Below are 26,106 nucleotides of genomic sequence, written 5' to 3'. Positions count from 1 at the left end.
GGAGCGGCGGGGCGCGGGATACGCTGCCGGCCACCTGCTCGGGGCTGGGGGGAGAGCAGGTGCGGAGGGATGCGCATGTGTGTATGGGGGAATAGGGGAGTCCGGTGCTAGTTTTGCGGACGGAAGAGGGGGTATCTCCCTCGTATCGAGCGTGGGGGAGAAAGTAGCGGAACGGACACGGTGCGGGGAAACAGGAGCGGTGCGGCGTAAGGCAGAGCCCCGCGTCCCTCCCGGGCAGGTGGGGCTACCGCCCGGCCGGCCTCGCCGAGAGGGCACGGCGCTCCGCCGCCTCCGGCTCCGTGCCCGCTAATCCCTTCCCGGGAAGAATTTAATCAGCCGCCGCCTCCGTGCGGCCGCTGGTCGCCCACCCCCTGCGTGTAACGGGAATTTCTAGCGGGACGAGACGGGGCTCCGAAGTGTGTAATGCACGGCCGGAACCCTTCCGCACGGCCCGGGAGGGCTCGAGGTGCGGAGCGTTCCCGGGGCAGCGCTCGGAGGGAAAGCGGGACCCGCGTCGGGGCAGGTGCCGGGCGGCAAATTGGATCCCGCAGGGGTGCCCTGAGCGCCGGGGGGACGCGGTGGGAGCGGGTGGCGGCCGCTGTCCCCTGGCTTTGTGCCGGCTGAGCCCAGCACGGGGGGTGGAGAGGGCGGTAAATCTGAGGGACAGATGGCGCAGATCATCGCCTCTTAATGGTATTTACGGTCGGGGCATTTCTGACGGGTTGGGGGAGAGGCCGGAGGCCGGGCCGGCGGCGGGGACAGGGCCCCGGGGCGCTGCGGCGGTCTCCGCCTCCCGCACGGGCTGCGGCCGGGCCGGCGGCCCCTGTCCATGGTGAGCGGCGGGGCAGGAGGGAGCTCTGCCGCCTCTCCGCCGCTCCCCTCACCCCGTGCCCCTCTGCGATCCCCGGGCGTCCCAGCCGCGCCCAGGGCTGCTAGCTGACGGCGGGCAGCGCGGTGGCAGATTTCAGCCGTGGCCCTCAGAGGGCAAAGGCACGGAGCTGTCTGTCCGTCCATCGCGGTGGAAGAGCATCCGGCAGGACTCGACTGATTTCCATGATAGCAGCCACTCTGCTCAGAAACTTGTTATGTGCCACTTTAGCTTTGTTTTATGCTTGTTTTTGCAAGGCAGAAGCCAGATCCCAAAAGCCAGTACCGACTGATTTGTAGTGCTGTTAATCGCACACACTTTCAGTTCTGTTCAGTCTTCCCGTCTCAGTGACTCTTCAAAGCCCACTTTCTGCACTAAGCCTGTATTTCATCTTTTTCCTACCCGGGGCAGGTTGGAAATGAAGCCCGAGCTGTGAATTGGGGACAGGAGGGAACCTCGCTGCTTTCATGCATCACTCAGCGTCACCATTGTGTTACGCTTGGGGAATCCAATTTCCCCCTTGTTTGGGTATCCATTAAATCAGGTTAGGACTGATTTTTAATAGTGTGTAACAAAATTGGAACTTGGGTATGAAATCAGATTTATAGACCTGTGTCTGTACAGCACTTTATTTATTTTTTTCTTTCATGTGAACTGTGAAGAGCCCTCACAAACAGGGTGCAGTGGGAACTTCTTTTTCCTGCCTGGGTACCTGCTCCTTTTGGTTTGTACAAGGTTATCTCTTTAAGGTTCTTCTGCAGTGTTGAACCTTCCAGCTTTTTCCTGCCTCTTTGCAACACAAGAGCTCTCTGCCTTTATTGTCTGAAGTTATTGATCACTCATTTTTCATCAGTGATGTGGAAAAGCAGTCGTGATGGAATGCTTGATCATAACTGGAAGTGTATTTTAAGTCAGATCTGTGGGTTCTGTGTGTGTTTGGAAGAAAGGGCTTTAGATTTCTGGCAATGTATAATGCACATGGGATGCAAGAGAATGTAAACTGCACTTTATTTTGCTGATCAGCCAATTCAGTGTGAGGCTGGAAGCACTGTGTAAAGAACCTGGGAGGTGGTGGGATAGAAGAAGCGGTATCTGCTTTTCTGCCCCAAAGCATCAGCTGCTTCTGGAACAGGAATAACAACAAAACAGAAGCAGAGGAAGAGATGGTTTGAGTGTTGGGTTTATGGGAATAAAACTGAGATGAGTTAAAAATTAAATGGAAAAGGGAATAGAAATTAAGTGCTCAAAAGGGGAATTGTTCTTTTTAAGTACAGGGTGATGGGACCACTCCATGGGCGTTCTCTATTTCTAAGTGAGAACAAATAATAATGTGATTATAGAGCCCTGCAAATGTAGAAGACTGGTTTGAATTCGAATTACGATGACAAGGGATGTAAGTTATTACTCCCTGCAGGCAGTTTTGGTCTTATTCCAGGTCTTAGCAAACGTATCCAGGTGATAAAACTGTTGCCCTAAATGACATTCCTGTTAAGCTGCCTCAGCTGTGAATTCAGTGATTGAGTTTCTTGTCAACTAGACCACTCGTACTTTCAGCTCTGGTCTCTGGCAGAATGGGGCGAGACACGTGAATGCAGTTTTGCACAGGAGAGCTGAGATCATTTATTCTGAATGTACCTCATAACACACGTCTTAGATATTTTTTTTTTAGCCAAACTATTTTAAGTATTATAGTAGATACGTGATTGTATAAGAACTAAAATGAGTTTGAGGATGTCTCTTAAACAAAGCAAACTCAAACATCATTACTCCCTTGAAAGTGAACTGAATGTGTTTTATAATGCGTTTCATAAGCCCTGGAACAGAGCACTTATGTGAGTGGCTCAACCTTTGTGGATCTTCCTGTCCTGTTTTTGCTTCACCTTCAAAGAATCTGAGAAGTTAAATGTGGCCGGATGCTGCAGCAGAGAGCTCTCTGCTCCCTGTCTGCCTGGTTTAGGTGATAGTGGTGCCACTGACATGTCCTCAAAAGTCTGATATCTTCAAAATTGAATAAAACAAACGTATTTTTGGAAACCTATCTTTGGGATTTTAAAGTGGATGCATTATTTTAAAATACATTTTTCAAAAAGGCTTTTTCTGTAAACTGCTTTTTCTGCCTGTTATAGGACAGAAATAGATGTCGCTAAAGTAGGCAGTGAATTTTTGGAATTGAAATCACTGGTTGACAAAATAGGAAATTCTGTTTTCTCTTAACAGGTATTGTAGCAAGCTCATAAATGTATACGATGCCAATGTAACAGAAGATAGATATTTTCTTGTATTGTATTCATATTTTTTCATTTTAATAAATGATGTGTGTTTTCTAGAAAGCCTTCTATTGCTCTCTTCCTTCGTGTGTAGTACTGCTATGTAAGCATGCAATTTAATGTGCTATAAAGAAAAGTCAGTTACATTTGTGGGTTTTGTTATACCTGTTTTAAAATATCACCCTGAATTGTCATATTTTTGAACAACATCTAGTTAAGAAAGTGTAACTCAAAAACTTCCCATCTACTGTCTTTCTTTCTGCTCCCAGAAGTTGGAGGAACTCCCAGAAACATCACTGGAAAAACCCTGTCATGTTCTATCTTAATTATTTTCAGTGACATTTTTATGTCAGTAATTTCAATTATTGATGTTTTTAATAACTGAATACATAAGAAAATTTGGTTCTTATAGTAGTATAACAAGTAAATTTTAGTAGTATAATATTTAAAAATAGCCTGGGGAAGTTGTGAATCAAGTTATTTTTGCTCATCGCAGACTGCCTTGCGTAAGGGACTTTTTGTCATGTGGCTGCAAACAGGAACAGTTGAATGGCTTTTCTTGCCTGAATGAGAGGATCATCTACCAGTTAAACTCCTTGTCTCCCACTGTTGTTTTTCTTTTTTTTTTTTTTTTCTGAATGCTTTTTTGTTTTACTTATTTTTATTTTTTAACTTTAAATAACAATGTGGTTGAGTAGTTCACCAGCTACCAGCAGCTAGGATAAGAATTTATACTTTAAACAATGCGCATACAAGATATCAATTTGCTCACCTAAGAATCTGAACCTCTAATGTAAAACGGTGTTTTTTATGTATTTATTTTTAAGCTTTTTTTGTTGTTATTACAAAGCATAGGAGAAGCCTATAGTGTCATAGTGGATACACTTCTTTTATCTACTACCTCATTTCTTTCCAGTTGTGTATGAGGTGGAATGGGGCAAATCCCATATGAATGATGAAAGTAAAGTAAACACTCAGTGTCTTTTGCAGTAGAAATTATCATTTTTATAGCAATTTTCCTCACCTTTTACTGAAGTGATGCTTGTTGCTTGGTCACTGGTTGCCCATACCAGGCAGAAGTGAGTTTGTCTAGAATCAGAGAATCATTTGAGTTAAGAAGGGACCTTTAAAGGCCAAGTAGTCCGACTTCCCTGCAGTGAGCAGAGGCATCTACAGCTACATCAGGTTATTGAGTGTCCCAGTCCGTCCTGACCTTGAATATCTCCAGAGATGGAATATCCACCACCTGTCTGGGCAGCCTTTTCCAGTGCTTCTCTGCAAGAGAGAACTTCAGGAAAAACGGTGGTGTGTATCAATGTGGGATGAGTTTGAGGAGGATTTGTCTTGCCAGAGAGTGTTCGTAGCTTGTGGCTGATGGGAGAAAGACCTTCCTCATCTGAGTGTTGGGCTGTGTTCCAGCTCCCTTTCTTGTGGCAGCGGCAGATCAGTGGATGACCTAATCTGCGTGATTCATAATTTGATTTGATCCTGCCGTTCTCACTGAAAGATCATGGGAGCTCTGTCTGAATAAAGAGGGGAAATTAGGCATTCTATTTTTAAATGGCTTATGAAAACAGATATAGCAGCTTCCAAGATGGAAGGTATATCACTGCCAAGTCTTTTCAACGATTCACTTAAACTATTTGGTTTTAGTCAGTATTTATGTATTTAATTAAATATCATATATCCAAAAGGCGCGTTTATGCTCTCCTCTAGGCACTCCTTGACATATTTAAAAAATATATTTTTACCAACAGACTCGCCTAGGGACTCCTCCATTCCTTATAATTAGCACATAATTATCACCCAGCAGCTGAAGACATAGTTAAAATTTTGTGATCCCCCGAAAGAGTTCTTCCAGATAGGCCTTGCAAGGCCTCCCCTGAAGGTCAGAAAAACCCAGAGCTCTTCTGTGTGCATCAGAAGCAGTTTTCATGGGCAGGGTTGCTGAACACGCAACCTTTATCATCAAGACAGCATGAGGAAGTTTCAGTTTTTTGAAGACACTGGGATATATAGTCAAACATAGAGCTGGTTTTAAAATATTTTTTTATTACCGAAATGTGACTTAGACTTAAATTCCCTTTAATTGTGGCATTTCTGTTGAAATTTTAGTCTTTTTTTTTTTTTTTCTCTGATAGGAACTGTGTCTTGCTTGGAGAGTGGGGGCTCCATGTTCTCCTTGTTGATGGAACAAGAAACTCCAAACCAGATCAAACCTTTGTGCTGTATCAGATATGTCCATAAATGTCTCTGTATTTCGTAAAGCAAGTCAACACCCTTGTTTCTCAGCTGCGCGTAACAAGAGGAGGCTATGAGTGCAGTTTGTGAGACTCTGGCTTGCAAATGAACAGTAATGAGTGGTAGTTTGAGGCAATTTGTTTTAAAACAGATGATAGTGTGGAAGTTGTAGATCCTGTTATCCTGTGGAAGTATTTGAAAGCTTTACGTATTGGTTTAAGAAGCTGAACTTTTTGGTTTGAAATTTGGTTCATGGAGTAGAGCTCTAATGTGAGCTGAAGGTGCTGTAATGAGAACGGCTTCTGGTGCCTCTGAAATAGAGGTAACTGGATGACCTCTGGGAGATCTTGGTTTGGCCTTGTCTTGGGAAGCTGAGCAATTTGAGTGAAAGGCACTTTCTCTCCGGTTGCAGTTCACAGTTGAAAACAAACGGTACTTGACAGTATTTACTGGAGTCATGCTCAACTCTCTTCAGTGTGTGAAGGTATAAAGTGCTGCAGCTCGTAGCAGTAAGTCAGAGATTAAGAGAGATGCTGAATGTTTTCAAGTGTTGCATCTAAAGCGTATTGGAGATGTGGCAGTGATCCTGCAGGTTATCTTTCATATGCCTGTTACTTTATGGTAGTGAGGGGAAGCTTGTCATAAAGTAAGATCCATCTTGTGCAGTATATTGCGTTTTGTCAGGTGATGTGTTTCCCCAAAACTGAAAATGGTTAAGAAGATCTTTAGAGTTAGATAAGTTGTGAATGAATGCTGGGTACAATTTTGGCCTTTAAATTAATGAGGAAACACCTAGTCTTTAAACACAGTCACAGATATTTCTGTGATTTGTGCTTAAGTTGAGTATTACTGTCACAATTGAAAGTTAATGTTGATATTAACGAGGGAGAGCTCGAATACCCAGCTCCTGCTCTGTCGTAGGTGTAATTATGTAAGACTTTGTTTTGAGCTTCACACAATAATGCCCTGTGAATTGGCTGGACTTGGCAATTAGCAGCTGTACCACATCCAATTATAAGTGTGTGGTGTGGTATTTTTTCCAATGCATATCCCTCCATTTCTCGTTTTACGACGTAGGCTTATTTTGCTACAGGAGTAAGCTATATTCAGCATAAAAGAAAGAAGTCTTTCAGAAACAACTTCCCTTGCATTTTGTTACAATCAATATTAAGAAATCTAATGTTGTGGTACATGCAAATGCAAACAGTGCAAAAGCAGAGACTTTGATATTTTAGATGAATTGAAACTGCTGAACTCCAGTGGTGTATGGCATATGCACAAGGAACAAAACCAGCCCTGTTTGAAAGCAGTCTTTAAGAATCCAATTCTGAAAACATAGGATGCGTGTTGTGATACGAAATTGCTTCTACAGTCGTGTGGTGAGCTTGCATTTTTAAATAGGTGTTTCCTTACAGAACTGCATTTTAAATGTGGCTATGTCTTAGCAAATATGGAAATTGGAGAGAGCTATTAGTCTAGAACCATCAGTGTTAATGAAACTGTCCTGTCTGGTTTTACTCTTGTTTCCATTTACAATCTTTTTTTCAAATGTGAAGCCTACACTGTTGGAATAAGGTTACCGGTGGTGTTTAGAAAAACATGTAAATATGATTCCTTTACAGTTACAAAGTTTAGATGGTCATGGAGGATTTTATTTATTTTTTTTAATTGAGCTATGGCACAACCTTGGTTTTAAGCCACAGATTTCTAGTTGTGAAGCTGAAGTAACTGGAGGGGCACCGTACAAAAAAAGCAGGCTCAGCTGCTTTATCAAAATGACCTGTTAATTAATTGAATAATAAGTTTTGACAGACGGCTTCTAATGTATGTCATGTTGCTTCATGACTGCAGCATGTCTTTTGCATTTAGTCTGAAATGTATAATACCAAGTTTATATGCATGACCTTACCAAGTTTGAGTAGTTTTAGCATCTGGAGATAACTGCAAAATCTAATGAACACTATCAAAAATGACTGAGTTAGCTATAAGGGGAAGCAAAATAATTTTACACTGGTACCTATTTTGCTTTTGCAAAGTCTGATAGTGCTTCAGAGAAGAATTATCCGTGTAGTGATCTTGTTCAAAGCTTTGTAACTCTGTTAAGTAGGTTTTGTGTGAGTACAAGCTAAGGTAATTGCTTTCCATCTTAAAAGACAGTTTTTCTGTTGTGTGTTCTGTAGAGGGATGTACAACTAATATTTTCTTGTGTTCAGAGTAGTCTTGAGAATTGCACTAATCACACAAAATCCTGTAAATTACAGTAATGTGCCCCCATAATGTTTGCTAACTTTCCCCTTTTGCCCTGGATGAGGGGATAAAAACATTCCAGCACTGTCTTTTGCTTCGAGTTAAAATGGTTTAAGTCTTGCAGTACTTTCAGTCTGAACTTGATGTGACCCATTGTATCTGAAGCTACAACTCCTACTTAATTCAAAATGCTTAACATGGGGCGATTAAGAAATGCTGGAAATTTAAATTCTCTTTTCCCTTGTGTTTTTATTCTCAAACAATATTTACAAAGGACTGTTTTTGGAGAGCAGAGTACAGTCTTTTGTCTCCAGATAAAATTGATGGCTGCAAATGAAAGAACAAAGAAGGCTCTCTATTCATGTCCCCACGTCTTTGTTTCAGTGGGCATTGTTTCAGTTTATAAGAGTTGTTTAGTACGTATAGATTGTTGGGAAGGCTGAAAGATTCCCAGGCGCATCAGAGCGGACTTGTTACACAATCCTGTTATCTCCTCAGCTGCCCACCCAGGACCTTTATTGTTTCAAGGATACCATGAAAGGCTATTTTTTTTTTTTTTAATCACATTTGCTTTGAGGTTATCTTTTATGTAGTAGTTTAAAAAAGTCTTAGTATTTTTCTTTCAAGTTGTGGAAACTTTATAAAGTCTGTGATTTGATTCTAAAGCCAAAGAATCTGGCAGCTGGAATAATAATTATTTTTTGATTTTACCATCTTTTTATCTTTTAAAAAACCAGTGTTTGAGTGGGCTGTTGAGGCTTAGCTGCAGACCCAGGTTCCAACTTTGCAGGTTGCGTAGCCTCCTTGTATTTTAAACATTGTTCCTTTCTTCCTTTACTTTCCTTTCATCTTTCATTACATTTCTTTTTTAGGTCCTCATATTAAAATAAATAAATAAATAAAGTCACGGAGAAACAAGTGCCACAGTTTAAGTAGACACTTGATAATTAAAATTTCTCTTACTGGGTGCTTACTTAGATAGCTTACTAATCTGGAGCTGGGTAGCAAATTTTTGTTTTTATTGCTAGTGTGTTGAGCTGCTTAGATAGGATTGGTAAGTGTAAGTGCATCTGGCTGTGTTACGAATCCCTCCTTGCAATAGTGATAAAATTACCCTAATAGGAGCTGGCATGCTGAGCATGGCCTAGCGTGTAAATGGACAGCAAGCATTTCTGCTGGGTCCTCTTCCCTGGGGAACACGTGGTTTCTGGCACCTTTGGTGCTGCACTTTTGTTCATTTTCAGTGCAACTTCAGCTTGCTTCCTCTGCTTTTGAAGTACTACCAGTAGGCTGTCCCCACTGCATGCCAGTGCGTGCTGCCAGCTTGGGTTTGCCATCGTAGTGGTTTGGATAAGTGCTCCCTAACCTGCCTCTGTCAGAAAGGGATTTGGTTTACAGATGATATGCTGTTAAAAGCATGGAAACTAATCTAAAAATTGTGGCTGCACTAAGAGACAGAGAGGTGACAGATAGCTGGGTGCTTGAAAAATTCCAGTGGAAAGTGCTGATAAACCTGTAGGCAGACTGTGTGTGGTGGCTGCAACTGTCTTGCCAAGCTGAGCTGGACCAGGTACACAGCTGTAACATCTCTGTGCTCAGCCTCCAGGCCTGGTGAAATTTATCTTCAAACAGGTGGCACAGCCACTGCGTAGTATGAGAATGCTCCTCCTCTTCTGTGCAGGTAATGTGTGAGCACAGATATTAGGACATAGCTGCCTGATGCCCTAAGTCAGTGCTCTGATGCTCAGGAAAGTGGTAAATTGGTGAAGCACCATCATCTCCTTTTTCTCTACCCTTCTTTTTTTTTTCTCCTTCCCTCTTTCCGTTTGGGATTGTGTGCTTCAGCATGACTTCAGGTAGTTCCACTTGAGGAAAACCCATTTGAGAAAGTAGAAGAGAAAATCTTTTTAAAGACGTGATCAGTTGTAGGTACAAAAGCACACAATTGTTCATGATATCAAAGTCCGCATACGTGCATTTGAATAGGTCATTACATAGTGTGTAGATGCATGTCCGATTTTTTTCAAGAGGTGTCAGTGTCTGAAATGCAGTTCAGTGTAGTGGTGTGAGAGCTGGCCTCTGCTTTTTGAGGTGTAGTTTGAGGTGTTTTGCTCTGTTTGGTCATTTAGTCACATGGAAGCGTAGCTGTTCTATGGAGCTCTGAAATAAGGCAAAAACAATCCACAAATCATAGTCTTTTGCCACAGCAAGTTGGATGCTTTTTTTTTTTTTTAACAGCAGCAAACTGTCCTGAAAACTGGCTTACCTATCAGTATATTTTGAACACAAAACCCTCTACAGAACAAAAAAGTTTTTGTGCTCCATTATCTTTCTAAATAAAAAGTCATTTATGAAACTTAGAAAAATGTGATTTGAAGGGAGACTTTCTTCACAAGTGAGAGAATGGTTTCAACTGCTTGTCTTTTGCCTTATGCAAATTCAATGAAGAGCAGTTCTTTATTTAACCTAATGTTCATTGGATGGGGATTGAATTGGAGCCATTTGACTTGCTATGATAACTGTTTGCTAACACAGATAAAAGTACTGTTTCTTTACTGCAAATGCAACATTCTGTCTTACAGGTACTGGGGCAGCCTCACACAGTGATGTCTAAATAAAGCATTTTAAGTCATTGGCTGAAGTCTTTCCTCTCAAATATATGTGTCCATGAAAAAAAAAGAAGTCATTTGTCTTTGTGCAACATTTATTTCCAGAGGAAGGAATGTTTTTGTTCCCCCTAAGTTTCCACTTCAGTCTCAAAGACTGGTTTAGTTGAAATGTTCAGTTGTCAGAAGAATCAAGATTGTGTATTATTTAGATCTTACCAGACAAGTGGGACTTGTTCCTTCCATTCCAGTTATCAGAGAGATTAACCCTTTGCCCTCAGACTTTTAATTGCTGTCGTATAGAAACAAAGATGCTGTTTGTACAAGATAGCAGCCAAACGGAATGTGTGCTAACTGGAATGTTTCTCTGGTGAATAAGGGGGTTGTGATATTACATAAATTTTGTCTTGCATTTCAGGCACCGATAAAAGCAACTTGTGAAGACATGTTGTGCAAGATGGGATTTCCTGAAGATGTGCACAGTGCGGTCGTGTCGAGGAGTGTACATGGAGGACAGCCTCTGCTGAATGGTACTGCTAGAAAAGATGTTCTGATTTTTGTTGCCTAGAATCTTAATCATAAATTAGTCTGGAAGATTTCATTCTTAGGACACAAACTATGGAAGGAATATCAGTCAGTTCTTACGTGGTTAATTTTTCCTTACTATTTGGTTACTGTTGTAGGACCTGGAGAATCAATTGGTGTTAATGATAGCACGTGGACCTATGTTAACCATAAATATAATGTCTCAAATCTTCCCATGGTTGTCCAATAATTCCCTTTCTTAGCACAGTCTTTCCATTTATACTTCCTATTACAGCCCTTAAACTGATTTGTCATCTGCCTGTAATTTGAACCCATGTGTGAGTGTCGAGAAGGTAAAGTAAGCTTCCTTTTTGCTTTCTATCTTCCATGGAAGTACTGCAGTTAGCACCTAGTCTTCGTGCACAAATCAATGCGGGGATAGTTCCCTTAGTAGGGAGCTGTCCTTGACGGCACTCTGACGGGGCTGGAAGTCATGTAGGATAACAGCATCAGCCCTGCTTCTCCTTATGTATTTGTTAGACAAGATGGGAGGCTGTATGGAAGCATGCTTTTGGCTGTATGTAGAGAATTAAGTGATTATGCTCCTTAAGTACCTGCCAACGATGGGGAGGGGAGCTCAAACCTTTGCATACCCACAGGCAAGGTAGCACGGGAGTGGATAGTTTAATTTAGGCAGCAACATAGGTTGCTTTTTCCTAGTGACCTCAGGAGAGAGGCACCTATGGAAGGCAAGACATGGGACAGGGAATTACATCAAGGGCAGCCGCCTCGGAGCCCTGGTCAGTGGCTCAGTGCTCAGAGAGGAGCCTTGCCAGGCAGCACAGCACCATGCCAGTGCTATCTCTCGGACGGTGCGCTGCTGCTTTGCCCTGGCACGTATCTGTGTCTGAGTGGCACGATGCCCAGACAAAGGCTAGCCAAGTCCCCAGCTAGCAACAAGCTCCGCCAGCGCGAGCCCTTGCTTCTGTGTGGGATGCACTGAAGTCAGTAGGTCTGCCTGTGTGCCTGGGAGCCGTCTGGGTGGGGAATTGGGTTCACTGCCCTTCTTGTCTTCTTGTCTCTTAAGGGCTGGAGTAGCCATCTGTGGAACACAGAGGTACCTGATGTGAGCCTTTACTGAATTTCCCAATAAGCTAAGTTTCAGTATAGAACTTTGTGAAAGAATGACATTTTAAAAAATTTGCATAAATTTCACTGTTTTCTGAACTGCTGGCATCAATGTTGCTTTTATTCAATCTAATTCTGAAACTGCAGAACTAAGAACATCAGTCTTAGTTTCAAATACATCTTAATAGCTAATTTAATTTTTTGTTTTTTTCTTGCATATAAGTATGGTTACACAGATCAAGACTCTTGAATGAAAAACATTCTAATGACTCTGCAAAACAAAGTAGAAGCTGTAGTCTTGATACTGCATTCTGTATGTACCAGTATCTCTCCTTAATTATATTTTTACAGACTTTTGTTATGCTTTTGAGAAGTATAGTGGAAACGTGAATGCAGGTAGAATCGAAGAATCAATCACCTTTATCATATTTCAGCTTTGGTTGTTAAAGCATTTTCAGCTTAGTTTCAAGGAAATGTATTTTACAACCACATTCTTTTATTTTATTGAAGAATAACTTAGAAATTCATGCATTAAATTAAATATTCAGCTAACTGAGAAGATAATACAAAGGAATTTCCCTCACTGCTCCACTAGCTGGGAGTTAATAGACCATTCTGCTGTAGAATGTTACAGTAGTCATCTGCACTGAGAACTCTTTCCATAGGTGATGTTGGAAACCTGGAGAAAGGGGCAGAAACAACAACAGAGAACTTAGAATACTACTGCTTTCCAAAGATACTGTCTTGAAACCATTGTTTGGTAATGGTCAGTTATAATGCTGCTGATTAATCATAAAATGAAAATGACATGAATTCATGAGATGTGCACTGTCCCATGGAAACTGTCTTTTGTTTTTGTGGAATTAAGACCCCTTCTGAAATCTCTCTCACTTCTTTCTACTGGCTAGGAAATACAGTGAATTGCCTTCTGATTCTCAGTATTGCTCATACAAATCTGATGATAATGACTGACCAGCCCTAATTGTTTTTGAGTAAGTAATGTACAGATGGAAAACTGACTTCCTTTTTCATTACTCATCCCAACCACACAGTCCCTCCTGTTGCTTTTTAAAACTTTGAAGTGAGTGAGGCATGCTGTTGATTTGTCCTTGAATGGTATTAAAATGCATAGCATTTTAGGGAAGTTGGAATAGGAAAAAATGTACAGAGCATACAGCATGTTCTGTATCACATCAACATCAACTGGATTTGAAATGTCCTGGAGGAGTTTGCTTATTCCTACCATTTCCTCAGTTGCATTACTGCAATGGTTAATTCTTTTGAAAAATTCTGACATGCTTAAAAGCATATCATTTGCTGGTTACAGTTAAACATACAGTCCATCATGGCATAGCTTTGACTTAAATTTAATTATACTGTCATTTTGAAATACTATTGTTGTCAAAAGCCTATTTTCTGGTTATTGAACTAGATTCAGATGATGCTACAAGTTATGTATAGTTGCATGACATTTGCTTCTTAAATGTAACCATGGGCCTGATTCTGATCTCAGTGGCCTTATTCATATCTAACTGCATGATTATGCTAGTACGAATTCATAAGTGGTACATATGTAAGTTTTCTGTGTGATTTAAAATTGAAAGCTCTAATTTTCTTTGGATTTGTGCATTGATACAACAAACATAGAGGGTTTGTGATCCTCTCAGTCAGTTGCAGAATAATTTGAACTTTACTTGATGTTTTCTTGACATGTTGTTTCTTAAATTTCTGAACAACAACAAAAAAAGACAAGATGTTTAATATCTGTCATGTTTGTGTGCTTTTATCTTGCCCACTGGGGGGGATAAGCTGCTTCTAAGCTCTTCAATTTCCATCTCTCTCACCAAAATGTAAATAAAAGTAGAGTAATCATATGACTTGTTGATCTATGCTTTTCAGTTGTTACAGTAATCTGGGTTATTTGATTATTAAGTATCCTTATAAGAAATGCTTAGGTTTGAGAGTATGGGGCAGTGTTCTACTGTGTGCTATATGATACTCTTTAAGAAACTTTGTGCACCAGAAAAAAAGTGTTTATCTTACTGATAAAATTGTGGAGATATTTGGGCCTTCTTCTAGAATTGAATGTATTTGTTAAGTATTTGAAGATTGAAATATTTCAGTATTAAATAAAACAATTTTTATTTGAATAACTCACCAGACTTCACCTAGTAGAAGATATCTAACCTGAATTTACAGACACGGTACTTCCTATTTCTTTCTTTATTCAAAATGTAATTTGTTCTTGAAGCGTCATGCGTAAGATTTAGTATTTGGAGAAGAAGAGGTTAAGTTGAAGAGGGAGTTCTGTTTAATATATGAAATGTCCTTGCTAGTGCTTGTTTTATCAGAGTCTTGTAGTTCATCCAGGAAAGAAATACTTTGGCCACTTGATATGCATGTCCAACCTGTTTATCTAATCTCTGTTCTATATCCTGCAAATTTTAAGATAAGAATAATGCATTTCTACTAAAATTACCCACCTAGGAAGGTTGCTTGACCAATTATTTGCAGAAAATATTTTAAACTTGCAGATTCTCAGTCTGATAGTTTAGTGTGTGTGTTTTTTTTTTTTTTTTTAAATGCTGCACATATTAAAATATCGTGTCCTGTTACTAAAAGCATGATTTTAGTTCTCTGCTAAACAAATTTGTTGCCTACACATGATTCTTAAATGCATTGTTTGAGCATTGTGTAACTATCAAATAGTTCTAAGCTCTTGGAGTTGCACAGTGATTTGAAGGAAGAAAATATCTTAGTGTTGGTCATGGAGATAAGCAGTGATCGTGGATGAGTAACACCACTGTTCCATGAGCTATGTAAGCTGAAGCAAGCTGACAGGGTTGCTTCTGCTTCTCTTCTTTTTTGAGGTTGGTACCAAGCAGTTGTGAAACCACAAATTAAATGGGGTTGGCCAGCTTATCTGGGGTATAGCTCATGCTCCTTGTCTCCCTAGGTTTCTGCAGACAGATCATGTATGGCTAAATGGAGCCATGGTATCCTTGCTGCCTTTTCTTTTCAAGCAGTGAAGCTCTAAGTAAATAACCTTTGTTTTAGTGCTTTAATATCTGATGCCAGATTCTGATTTCAGCATTTCCACTGACTTTGTAGTTCACAACTTTGAACATAATTTGTTCTAAAACAATCCAGAAACTTATTGCTGGGAATGTGCCACTAGGGTGAGGAATTTCCCCCTTGTTTGCTTTACTTCTTTTCATACTGTTGGTTCTCCTCAGTCTTAGGTGTGTCCCCATGTCCTGTCACCTGTGGTGCCATTTGCAGGTGCACCTGTGTACCTGTGTGAGCATAACTTGTTCTCTGATTTGGTGGCTGTGTAGCTGAAGATAGTAAGCTCCGCTGATATTTGTTGGTTACTGGGAGGAGCCTGAGCATGAGAGGAAAGCATGGTGGATGGGAATGGTTCTCAAGAACTGTTTGTGGTGAGGGAAGACTGGAGGTTCTGGGGATGGGGAGTTGCTCTTTCAGCTTGCTGTAGAGTTGCATGATGTTAGAGGTAAGTTAATCCATCCGAATTACTCAATTCTGTATGGGACACACTGTTCCCCAAAGAGCCTGGTGATTCTTCAGTGGTGATAAGGAAGTCTGGAAGCTGGTCTTGCACTGGACAACTGATTTCTAGGTGACCAAAGCTGAGGAAAATCAATCCCAAGGTTAATGTTTAAGAGTGCTTGGTATTTAAATGTAACTCATGCTTTCTTCATTAGGTAGTGCAGGTGATGCATCTTCTGGCAATCTCAGATGCACTCAGCTTCTGTTTTTTTTTTTTTTTTGTGCTGCTACTGTTTTCATGATTCCAAGCATAAAAATGTCCATCATCAATGAAGAATAAAATTCCTTCTGGAAGTTGTCAGGCTTAAAACAAGACATCAGTACTGCTTTTAAGGCTTATGTTTTATTCCTCACTATAAATAAAAAGAAAACAACACTTTTATGCAATTGTATTCATCCTATGGTAGCGTATGCTGTCATCTTTGATATTCCAGTGAATGTTAAGAGTAGAGCCAGGAAAAGTGAAAGCAGAATCATATTTTTAAAGAAGAAATTCTTGTTTCCAAACTGAAAAAAAGTTTGTGTTTTTGCAGGAAAAAAAAAAAAAAAAAGAATGAAAGTAGCAGCTGCTTTGTTTGAAGTTTCCTTGCCATTAGCAAAAAATGTCAATTTGACAAGTTCCTTCCAGGCAGACAGTCAAAGAATCTCAGATGGATGGGGTCTCTCTGTGGGCTGCTGGAAAGCTGAAAGAAATTGTTTCCATTCTTCCCAAATGTTTTGTTTTTTAAAAAAATTCTTCTTTGCACACCTTACCTGCACCCCCCAAAAATAAAGCACTCAACAAACAGCCACGTGCTCCAGGTTCTGCTTCTTTGCCCTAGCGGGAGTAAGGATGTTTTTAGTTGGGTTGTTTTTTTCTTTTAAGAAGCTTATGTTGAGAATATTTGTTTTTCTTACCACTCCTGCTTAACATTTAGTCAGTTTGGTTTTGTCCTCTTCCCATGTGAAGCAGAGTAAATTTCAGTGACACTTTTTGGTGATGCTTTGCCTGTTGACTTACTTTGTTACAGTTGTATTCTAGTTCTTACTCTCTTGCTTTTTAATCCTTTTTCTCTTCTTTCCTCAGTCTTCCTGTTTGTCCTTCTGCGTTCCCCGCAGCATCCTAAATTCTCATGTGTCAGTACTGAGCTTACTATCCTGGATTGGTAGAAATTCTGTTTGCTTTAACTACACAAGCACAGCACCTGTTTTATTATTTCTATTGCCTGCTTATCTGCCAAGCTCTTTCACTTATTCTCAGATAGTTGGTCCCTGAAAAACAGACCTTGCTTTTAATGAAGCAAGAGAGTTTTATTGTTGTTTTTTTTCAGAGATTTGGTTTCCTACTCCCTTTCCTCCACTCCTCACTTAAAAGTGGACTATGTCCTGGAGTATAAATAAAGCATGCTCAACTTAATGAAAAGTGATATATACTTGAATAGTGACTCCTTTTTTCTTCTATTTCTGTAAAATTCTATATCTGACTTGTGATACCTGATTTTACTCTCCAGTATTGAGGTTCTAATTTATGTTGATGTATGTTAAACTTTATGTATATAAAGAGGGAATAAATTATGAAATTCAACAATATTTTGGGTGCACATAGAGGACAAATGTAATTTCAAAAACAAGATTCCATTGTTCCTCAGGAACAATGCTAGCACTAAAGCTGCTAGGAAGTGTAGCATTTGGATCAGTTTGTATGTCCAGTAGTTGGAGAATTTATTGCTTGAGTTCTAGAGAAGCCATTCTGAAAGAAACTGGCAAACACACTAATCAAAATGCTTGAAATGAAATATTTGAGTTGTGGTGAAAGTGTGTGTGTGTGTGTGTGTGTGTGTGTATGTATATGGTTTTGAAACAAACAAAAAGTCCTGAATCAACTATTGGGTCCACGTTTTCCAGAAAAGGGAACTTGATTCACCTTTATTCTCTACAAAATTCTGCTCATGTTTTCATTGCAGGTCCTTCCAAATATATCTTGATAAAGAGAAAAATACTCTTACCGAGAAATTACACAGATCCTGAATAGTTGCAGTGTTCTGAAATCTGTAAATTACTATCTCGGTTAATTAGTCCAGCTCTGATAGTCATTTCTGTTTATGGTGCATTTACTTGGAATGCAGTGAATTAATTACTGCTTATTCCCTTTTCCTATATTCAGATGGTTACTTAAGGATCTCAAATGCAGTCTCCTTTTTCTATGTAGAAATACGAGTTAAGAGAGCTGAGCCATCAGCTGCCTCAGTAAGGCACTTGGCATGGCTCAACAGGGGATGGAAAAGTAGGTGTTAGTTTCTGCCTCAGAAGCTGAGTCTGGTTTTATCTGCTTCTGACACCATTTAATGTAGCTTTAGCTCTGTTTTAAACTCTGCCATCTGGCTTTGATTCCTAGAGGGACGTTACTTTTCCTCAGTTGCTGTAGTTGGAGCTTTCTCCAAGTCTGACCCATGCTCTATGGGAATGGAATGGCAGATACAAAGCTCTGCAAAGGGGCCCTCTAGAGCAAACAAAGCTGCCCTTAAGGATGACTAATTGATTCAGTGGTAGAGACAAGTTTTATCATCACCTGGCAACAGCAGCATTAGGAATTCTATAAAGAGAGAAGGATCAGTATATGAAATACATGGAGCAAAACCTTGGGTGAGGCTGCCTGTGTTAGAACGATAAGATACACCTGGTATATATAATTATTCTTTCAAGTTCCCAATTTAAGATAATCTGGTGACTAGTCATCTACACAAAGTTACTAGAGCATCTTATAGAGCTGATATTATGGAAAATAACCCGTAGTTACAGAGCATTCTGCTGTACTCAATAGAAATTCCAGTAGTATTTAAACATTTGGTAACTAAATACTGCCGTGTTGAGGACTTTGATGTCAATCGGCAAATTCAAATACATCTTGAACTGCTCTTCTGCTGGTTGAATACACTTTGTTTGTCCTTTTGCGTTCATTATTGGGTTCTTTTTTTTTTTTTTTCATTATTTTTTTTCATTATTTTTTATTCATTATTTTCATTATTTTTGATTGAATGTGTCATGGTCTGATGCCTAATGTGAGCATATTTGTTAACCTGGAAACAGTAACTTTTAGAAAAATTATCTTCTGAACTTTTAGGACATGTCCTAAGCATCAGTCAGCCCCACTGAGCTGAGACTATAGGAGGGAATAGAAAGCAGTGCAAGGAACAGCAGCAGGTTGTGGAGAGAAGAAAAAGGGCTGGACTTGCTATTATCTTCTTATTAAGCTGTAGGAGGAGGAATTGGCCTTTAATGCTTGTTAAAGCCTTTCAGTTCAACGTGACACAGCTGGTTTTGCAGTATTCTCTGTATACACCATCTGGGTGACTTTTCCCTCAGAAAGCAAGGAGAAAGATATTGAGAAATGAGTGAGGTTAAACTCTGGTGAGAATGAGGCAGAAGGAAGAGTCTTTTGAACATAAACTGATCTTGCAGACAGGACATTAACTATAGAGCAGCCTGGAAAAGCGCTGCTGCCTGCTTGCTATAGGTGAGCTGGTACCAGTAATAATGATGGTATGTTTCATTGTTTCTCACTGCGATTATAGGTGTACATATGATTAAGTACATGTGGAAATACAGCCTTCACTGAGAGTAGCTGTACTAGGAATGCAGCTTTCTCCCCTTGAGTTGAGAGTACGTTGCATCCATGTGGTTATTGGGATGAGTGCAAGCTGACCTGACAAAAAATATTCCAGGCCTTTATGATGGACTTGTTCCCTCAAAGATTTACTACATGGCTGATGTTGAGTTTGGGCATGATAGAAGCAATATTGGACCTTAAGAATGGTGTATGGATTCATAAGCACTCTTCTAGCTCTTTCTTCAGAAGGAAATCCCAGGAACAGCTGTTGGTGTAACTTTCCAGATTTCTGCCCATCGAACCAGCTCCTTCTCTGTTTCATTCATCTGGTAAGCAGCACATTCCAAGCAGCCAAAAGATGGAAGGTGTGAGCGGTGCCCCAGCTGGCCAACGTAGACACAGGCTGCCATTCTTTCCCTCAATCTCATAACAGTGCAATTAAAGCAAGCTGTGGATTTCCTGTGGAGGTGTCCTTCTGTGTCTGAAAATTCATCAGCAGTTGTAAAGTAGGCAGAAGTAACAGTTGACACTCTGTACATATTCCCTTTTAGCCTTTTCCAGCATGTATGTTTCTTACTCAGATTTGCACTGCTTGACACCAGCATGGAGAGAGGAGAGAAGAAAGGGACCTGCTTTGGAAAAGGAGATAAGTTAGTGAGCAAAACGGTCTGCTGAGGGTAATGGAAGAAAAGGAGGTCACAGCTGAACGAGGCTCCAGAGTGCTGGAGTCTCTGTTAGTGGAAGGTTGTTGTGTTGTATGGCTTTGTTTTTTTTTTGTTTGTTTTGTTTTGTGGTTTTTTTTTGTTTTTTTTTGTTTTTTTTTGTTTTTTTTTGTTTTTTTTTTTTTTGGTTTTTTTTTTTTTTGCTTTTCTCCCTTCCTATTGCTGTGTGATGTACTCTGGGGTTGCACAGCACCCTGAGGCTTGCCCTGGCAATGTGCTGCCCTGGCAGCAGCTGCCCCATGGCTGCCCTGCTGCTGGTAGTCCCTGAGGACCAGACACCCAGGTTGAGTTCTTCCTGCTTCGTTTCACCATCTATGAGGCTTTGGTAGAGTTGTGAGCAGTGTTGGAAATTATGGCTTGCCTGCAGGAGCAAGTTCTTTTTTGTGTACTGTGCTCTTTGAAGAACTAGGTTTTGTTTGTTTTTGAAAGTTAATGGCACATAGCTCTCAGGTTGTAGAGAAGAATTATTTGAGCCCCTCTGTGAGTTCCAGTTTAACATTCCCTTAAATAGGAAAGTTACGAATCCCTAAAAGCATAATTTGTAACATAAAAGCTATCAAAATAGCAGTGCAATCTGTTAAAGTGTTTAAAAAATTGATTCTCTGCAGTTTAAAATGTGAAATAAATGTACACTAATTGTTTTGAATGGAGATGAAGATGGTGTTTGAAGCCAGTCTTTAAAGGAATTAGTTAGATAGCACTGCAGTTAATGGTGGAGCACTATTTTTCTGTAACGGGCTTAGCGATGTTCTCTAATTAGCTTGCAAATTGATATTCAAATATAAGTAAACTGGCAATCAAATACAAGCAAAACATCTATGTAAATAGACTTTGGGTTTCTGCATTTAGCATACCTGTATGAAAAATGTGTGTGTGTGGAAGTTAAGCTCTTGCTTCTCTTTCATTATGGGGTTTTATTAATGGTGGCCCACTGGTTGCATTAGGTCAACGTTTTGATTCAAGCGTATGAAAAGAGAGGGAAAAAAACCCTTTTCTTCTACAAGTGAGTGGCTTTTAAACATCAGTAGCTGTTAATGAATACTGAGCATTTCTGGGAGTTTTTTGGTCTTTGTTTCTTTTGGGTTTTTAGCTTTGCAAATAGGATTTGATGCATAGCTGAGGTCAGTGGGAATTATTCTGACCTTCCTGGATTTGGATTCTGCTTACGCTCATTAATATAATAATTGCTGTGCAGTACACTCATTTATATGTTAACACTTAAGTCTTGTGACAGAAACCGGATGCGTAAAATGTTACTGGTGTTTGTGTCCTGGGGCTTTCTGCTGTATAGAGAATGCAGCCTCTTAAACCGTACATTTGTCTACATGCCTGGCTTAAAGTAGTCAGTAAATTTGAAGGAGAACCACACAACAAAATCTGTTCAGAGGAACTGTTGTGAGGAATAGAAAATAAAGGTCATATTTAAAATGTACTTCAGTTTTTTTTAATTTAATTTATGAAACATTGTCACTGACATGCTGATAATTGGCTGGGCACCCTTTGTTTTTGTATTGTTTGTTTGTCAGGTGAAAGTATGACTGTATCATCTCCACATACTCCTTACATCCTGTCCATAGTATTTACTGTTTGGCACTGGCTTTTATGCCAGCAGTTGTTTGAAACAGATTTCTCTAAACCGCATTCAAATCACGATTCATTCATTAAATCTAATTGTTTTTGTAGCTTAGAATCCGTTTTCAGTGCTGGTTGTAGTCTGTGTTCTTCCGAAGAAGAAAAAAAAACAAACAAACTTTGTGTTAATTGTTTTCTGTAAAGCAGCTGGTACACTTTTTATACTGTAAAAATAACTTCTAATTCAGCATGTGTTTTCTTTTCATATAGCCACAGTATTTTACCATGCTTTAGTGCATGTGTATGCTCTTATCGGAAAAGTCCATTAATTCATCTCTTGGAGGATGGCTGATGGGGGACCGCTTGTCCTTTCTAGGTCACCAGGTCAGATGCAGCCTGCTGTCTGTGCCCAGTAGCCTCTAACTGATAGATAGCTTGTCTGGAGGCTCTGCAAACATTGCACTGGTTGGTTTGGTTTCTTCTGCAGGAGTTTATGTTAAAAACATACTTATTACATAAGAGTAGAAAAATCACTGAATTAATGAAAAATGTGCGTAGGGAGCATTTGTGCAAATTAAAGTAGCAGGAGAAGGTCAGTGATGTAGCAATGTTATAAGTCTAGAACAGAAGAGCAGTGAAACAGAGTGCTTAGATCCAGAGTTAAGGTAAGTTACGATAGGAGTTGAGGCAGCTTGAAGCAGAAAGTGCATCTATTGTTTTTAGGCCTGGAGGTGATTTTGTAACCCCTGGAATTATTTCAGCATTTTTCCAAAGTCCATATTGCATTGAAAACAAAAGCAAAATAAATCCAAGAAAAGAAAACAAAACAAAACCTTGTTCTTAATTTTGCATGTCACTGTGTGCACTTTGACTGTGTTAAGTCTTATTTGATTCAAATCCTGTCATTTGCAATTAAATATTTGACCATGGTAAAGATCTGTTAGTTCTTCCTTTTTTTTTTTTTTTTTTTTTTTTTTTTTTTTTTTTTTTTAACAAAGAAACAAAGACTATAACTTATAGAGCAACAAAACCCAAAATAAAAATTGAACACTGAAATATAAAATTTTGCTAGCCTTTAATGGGATCATTAGTTAGAAGAAGCAAAGACTGGTGGAAGTACAGGTGTTCCTGTCCATCAGAACTATTTTGGAGGAGCTGTTCTGTTGTGTGCTCCCTGCAGAGCTTCTTGTGGCTGCTGTGGTCTGTCTGCATGGGGTTGAAGGTTTGCTTCAGGCAATGGCAGTCCGTGTAGCTGTGGTTTTTATATTCCTACTGATCTTAAATTAAAAGTGCATTCCTCTTAAATAAGTGATCTGACACAAATCTGTTTCTCAAGTTTAGAAGCCGCTTTTATAACACAGCTCATCAATAATGGACTGAGTAGGTAAGCTCTAAATGTTTGTGTTCCTTGCAGACTGTAAACTTTCACTCGTTAACCTTTGTGTAGTGCAATCAAAGAAGAGTTCAGAAAAAGATGGGGTTTTCTTAAGCCCACTTGCTATCTGCTGAAAGGCTGCTGTGTAACTTTAGGTAGATACTGTATGAGAACATTCTCCTTGGGTTTGGTCAGGAAAAGAACTGTGTTGCTGTGGATGCTGAGAGAATGGTCAAGTATGTTGCTCAGTAAGGGACAGGCAGTGTTTTTGGATTGTTTCATAATGTACCTGCTTAGTTCCGATAAAATTATCAGGGGATCAGTGCTCATTTATACATGGTCTTTTTTAGTACATTTTATAATCAGTGCGCATGCAGATGAATGTTGTATTTCTCATCTTTTGAATTTCTGTTTCTACAAAGTTTTTGAAATAATTTTTCTTCAGTGCAGTGAATAAAGCCATTAAAGTTTAGCTTGTAAAATGTTTTTTTGCTGCAGGCTGTAGAATTCCGTAATTGGATTGCTCAGGTGTCTTAAGCCCTCTCTGATAAATACTGCAGGTTCCTAGCAGTAGTGTGGTTTATGAAACACACTGAAAGACTTAAGGATGCTGGCACGTGGGCTTACTGACAAAGACCAAGAAGATTAGGAGACCAATTTAGGAGATTGATAGCTCTAAGCTCCCTTACAGTAAGAGAATGATTTCCCCCACATTAGAGTACATAAGAATTGCAGAGGAGAAGAAATTCCAAACTATATCTTGCTAGTGAGAGACAAACATCAAATAAATGTGGAGTAACATAAGGTGCTGATGTTGTCCAGCTTGTGCATGACTCTCCTGGATCCGAATACGCTAAGAGGTTTGGTGGAGGGCAACTTACATGGCTGTGGGTGAGGTGGCTAAATTAAACACTGGTCCGGTTTGGAGCTGTAAGAGATAACAGGACCAAGGGTGATAGCCTGGGAGAGTAAAGGGGAAAAATGATCTGTGGTGATAAGGGTTTGAATGGTACCACTTTTCTGATGTGAGTCACACTTGAGAAAAGCTTGACAACCCCGTTCTCCTTCAGTGGTAACAGTGGAGCCCTATTAGACTTACTTTCTTATATCGAAGGCTGAAGTTCTATATTACACTTGTGGTGACCTAAGGGTTAAAAAATAAAATAAAAATAGTTGCTTTTGAAAACAGCAGTCACACTTCTTCAGCCTTAACTTGAGGTCTTAATGCCTCTCTTGTATGGCATACAGCAGTTGTGCATCCTCAGTGTGGGTTAATGCAGATCAGGCAGGCAGTTTGCCTGAAGCAGGATGACCAATATTCCATTGGATCGGCCAGATGGATTGCTTGTCCTGTGGCTGTTCTGCAGGGAGGGAAGGAGGTGGGTCCCTGGACTACCAGGCCACCTCCTCTATAACTGTAATGCCAAAAGCACATGCTAGCTACATCTACTTCCCTCCACTGTAGGTCTTTATCCTGCATAACTGACTGGCCAATAGTAATGCTTTGCTGTCATGTTAGGTGCAATAGATCTGCAAAACCTGAATGGCTTATTTGATCTAGTATGTAAATGGGATGACCTTTCTGCTGTGCTTTTTTTTTTTTTTTTATGAATGTATAAATCATGAGTATTTCACCGTTAAATGAAGCCCTTCTGTGAAATATGAGAATGATGTTCAGTGTTTCAATCTTTCTCCAGTCTGTCCATTCTCTTTCTCACTGCTGTGTCAATCCTTAAACTAACCCCTTAAACAAATGGCAGTCTGTTTAGACCAGAAGTTTCTTAAGTCTTACCACAAACACACGAAGCAGGGTGAAGTGAGCGAGGTTGACTGCTGTAGCTGGAAGCCCCTTCTGTACGCATCCATCTTGAGCTGCTTCTTCAGCCACCCCCACTCATGTAAAACATGACAGTCTGCCTGGGCTGCTCTGGGGGCTTTCCTTTGTGTCAGGAGCTTTGAAGCATGGCTCTGCTGGAGCCTTCTGCAGCTGCTGAAGGTGCCGCTGCCTCCTGCAGTGTGTTGTCTCTGCTGGAGGCTACCATCCTCCAGTGCGACTGATCACAGGCTGCGTGCCCTGCTTCAGCCTCAGTGGGTCAGAGCTTGGTTTGAAATAGCAGTAAAGATGTGCTGAAGCCAAGACAACGAATATGAACTGGAATGGCTGAGACAAAATTAGAGATCTTCTGTCAGGTCTTACAAAGCACTGTTGTTGGTATGGGGAGGGAGGGTTGGGGGGGGGAGGGAGGAAGGAAGGAAGGTGGCTGAGGCTGTGGCTTTTCTGCCTTTTCTCCTCACCTCATTTGTTCATAGGGGACTTCTAAGGCAATCCTTGGGAGAGGTCTCCATTTGTTTTCTTCAGTGAGTTCTGGGGATGGCAGGGACCAGTGCTTTTTAAGTACAAAATGGTCAGGACTGAAGTTGAAGGCTAATTGCAAGTGTTTCTGCTGTAGTAAGTGGGGTTAAAAAAAAAACAATCCTTGTAATAATCAGTTTGATAAAGTTGGAATTGAAAACAGCAGGAATGCTTCCATTTAACCTGAAGAACATGTCTTGTTTTCAACAACATTTTTAAAGTATTCTTTTCAAATTATTTGCTCCTAAGATCTTTACATAGCACAGTCTGCTGCTCTTCTCAAATTAGTGGGCAGCATAAAAGTAATGTGTCAAAACTGGTGGGATGTGCAGATATAATATAAGATGGGGAAAATCAGTTCCAGAGTTTCTAGCAATGCTTGAAATTCAAGGCAAATCTGTTTATTAGTTTAAAATCAGTGTCAAACTTAGAAGTTTATGGTGTCAAGATTTTTACTTTTTCAGAATATCTCAACTGTTGACGATTGTAGTCTGCTCTAGATCTTACATTCTAGGAAAGGGATGCAAGTTATTTTTATGTATATTATGTGACTTTTGTAGTGAATGTCGGTCGTACTGGTTTCCTGCTCAAAGATGAATAGGAGTAAAGATGCCTCTGGAGGCTAATAATTAATGCACTATTCTCTATGATAATACCATACCGTATCTGATGGCATAGGTGTGTTTCTTCAGATAAAGATTTTATGATACCTAATTTTATTTAATCTGAACTCGTGCTCAGGAGTTAACTGCTTGCTTTTTCTTATGACTTGAATGATTTCTCTGTGTGGGTTTTCACTTAAATGAAAGCTGGACGTTAAATTAGGAAAAAAATGTGCTATCAAAATACTGATGTGCAACTCTGTAATCTGAGCATCAGAAGTTACATTAGCATTTCATACTGATTTCTGTGGATTTTTTTTTGTTTGCCCTTGACTTCTAATGAGACTATTAGCTACAAGCGATATCAGTGCCCTTGGGCAGATCCTGATTCTGAAACTAAGAGCTGACAGCTGTGGCCGGAGGGGGTTGTTCAATGCAATACAG

At 40.1% G+C, this 26,106-nt stretch overlaps 1 protein-coding gene across 2 annotated transcripts in view; it reads left to right on the top strand.

The window, feature by feature from the left end:
• CDH2 (cadherin 2) overlaps positions 1-26,106 on the top strand; it is a 113,758-nt gene that overhangs the window by 726 nt on the left and 86,926 nt on the right. The window contains exons 1-2 of one of the 2 annotated variants that reach the window (XM_052704455.1): positions 353-466; positions 10,648-10,759. In XM_052704455.1, coding sequence (XP_052560415.1) covers positions 10,675-10,759 — 85 coding nt within the window. In that variant the 5' untranslated portion in view covers positions 353-466; positions 10,648-10,674. Of the gene's footprint in view, positions 1-352; positions 467-10,647; positions 10,760-26,106 lie in introns of those variants that run through there. The other variant, XM_052704454.1, reaches the window with a different exon arrangement.

Source organism: Tympanuchus pallidicinctus, unplaced genomic scaffold, assembly GCF_026119805.1.
Source record: "Tympanuchus pallidicinctus isolate F22 unplaced genomic scaffold, pur_lepc_1.0 scaffold5, whole genome shotgun sequence".
Taxonomy (NCBI): Eukaryota; Metazoa; Chordata; class Aves; order Galliformes; family Phasianidae; genus Tympanuchus; species Tympanuchus pallidicinctus.
This window is presented reverse-complemented; position numbering and strand designations above follow the sequence as displayed.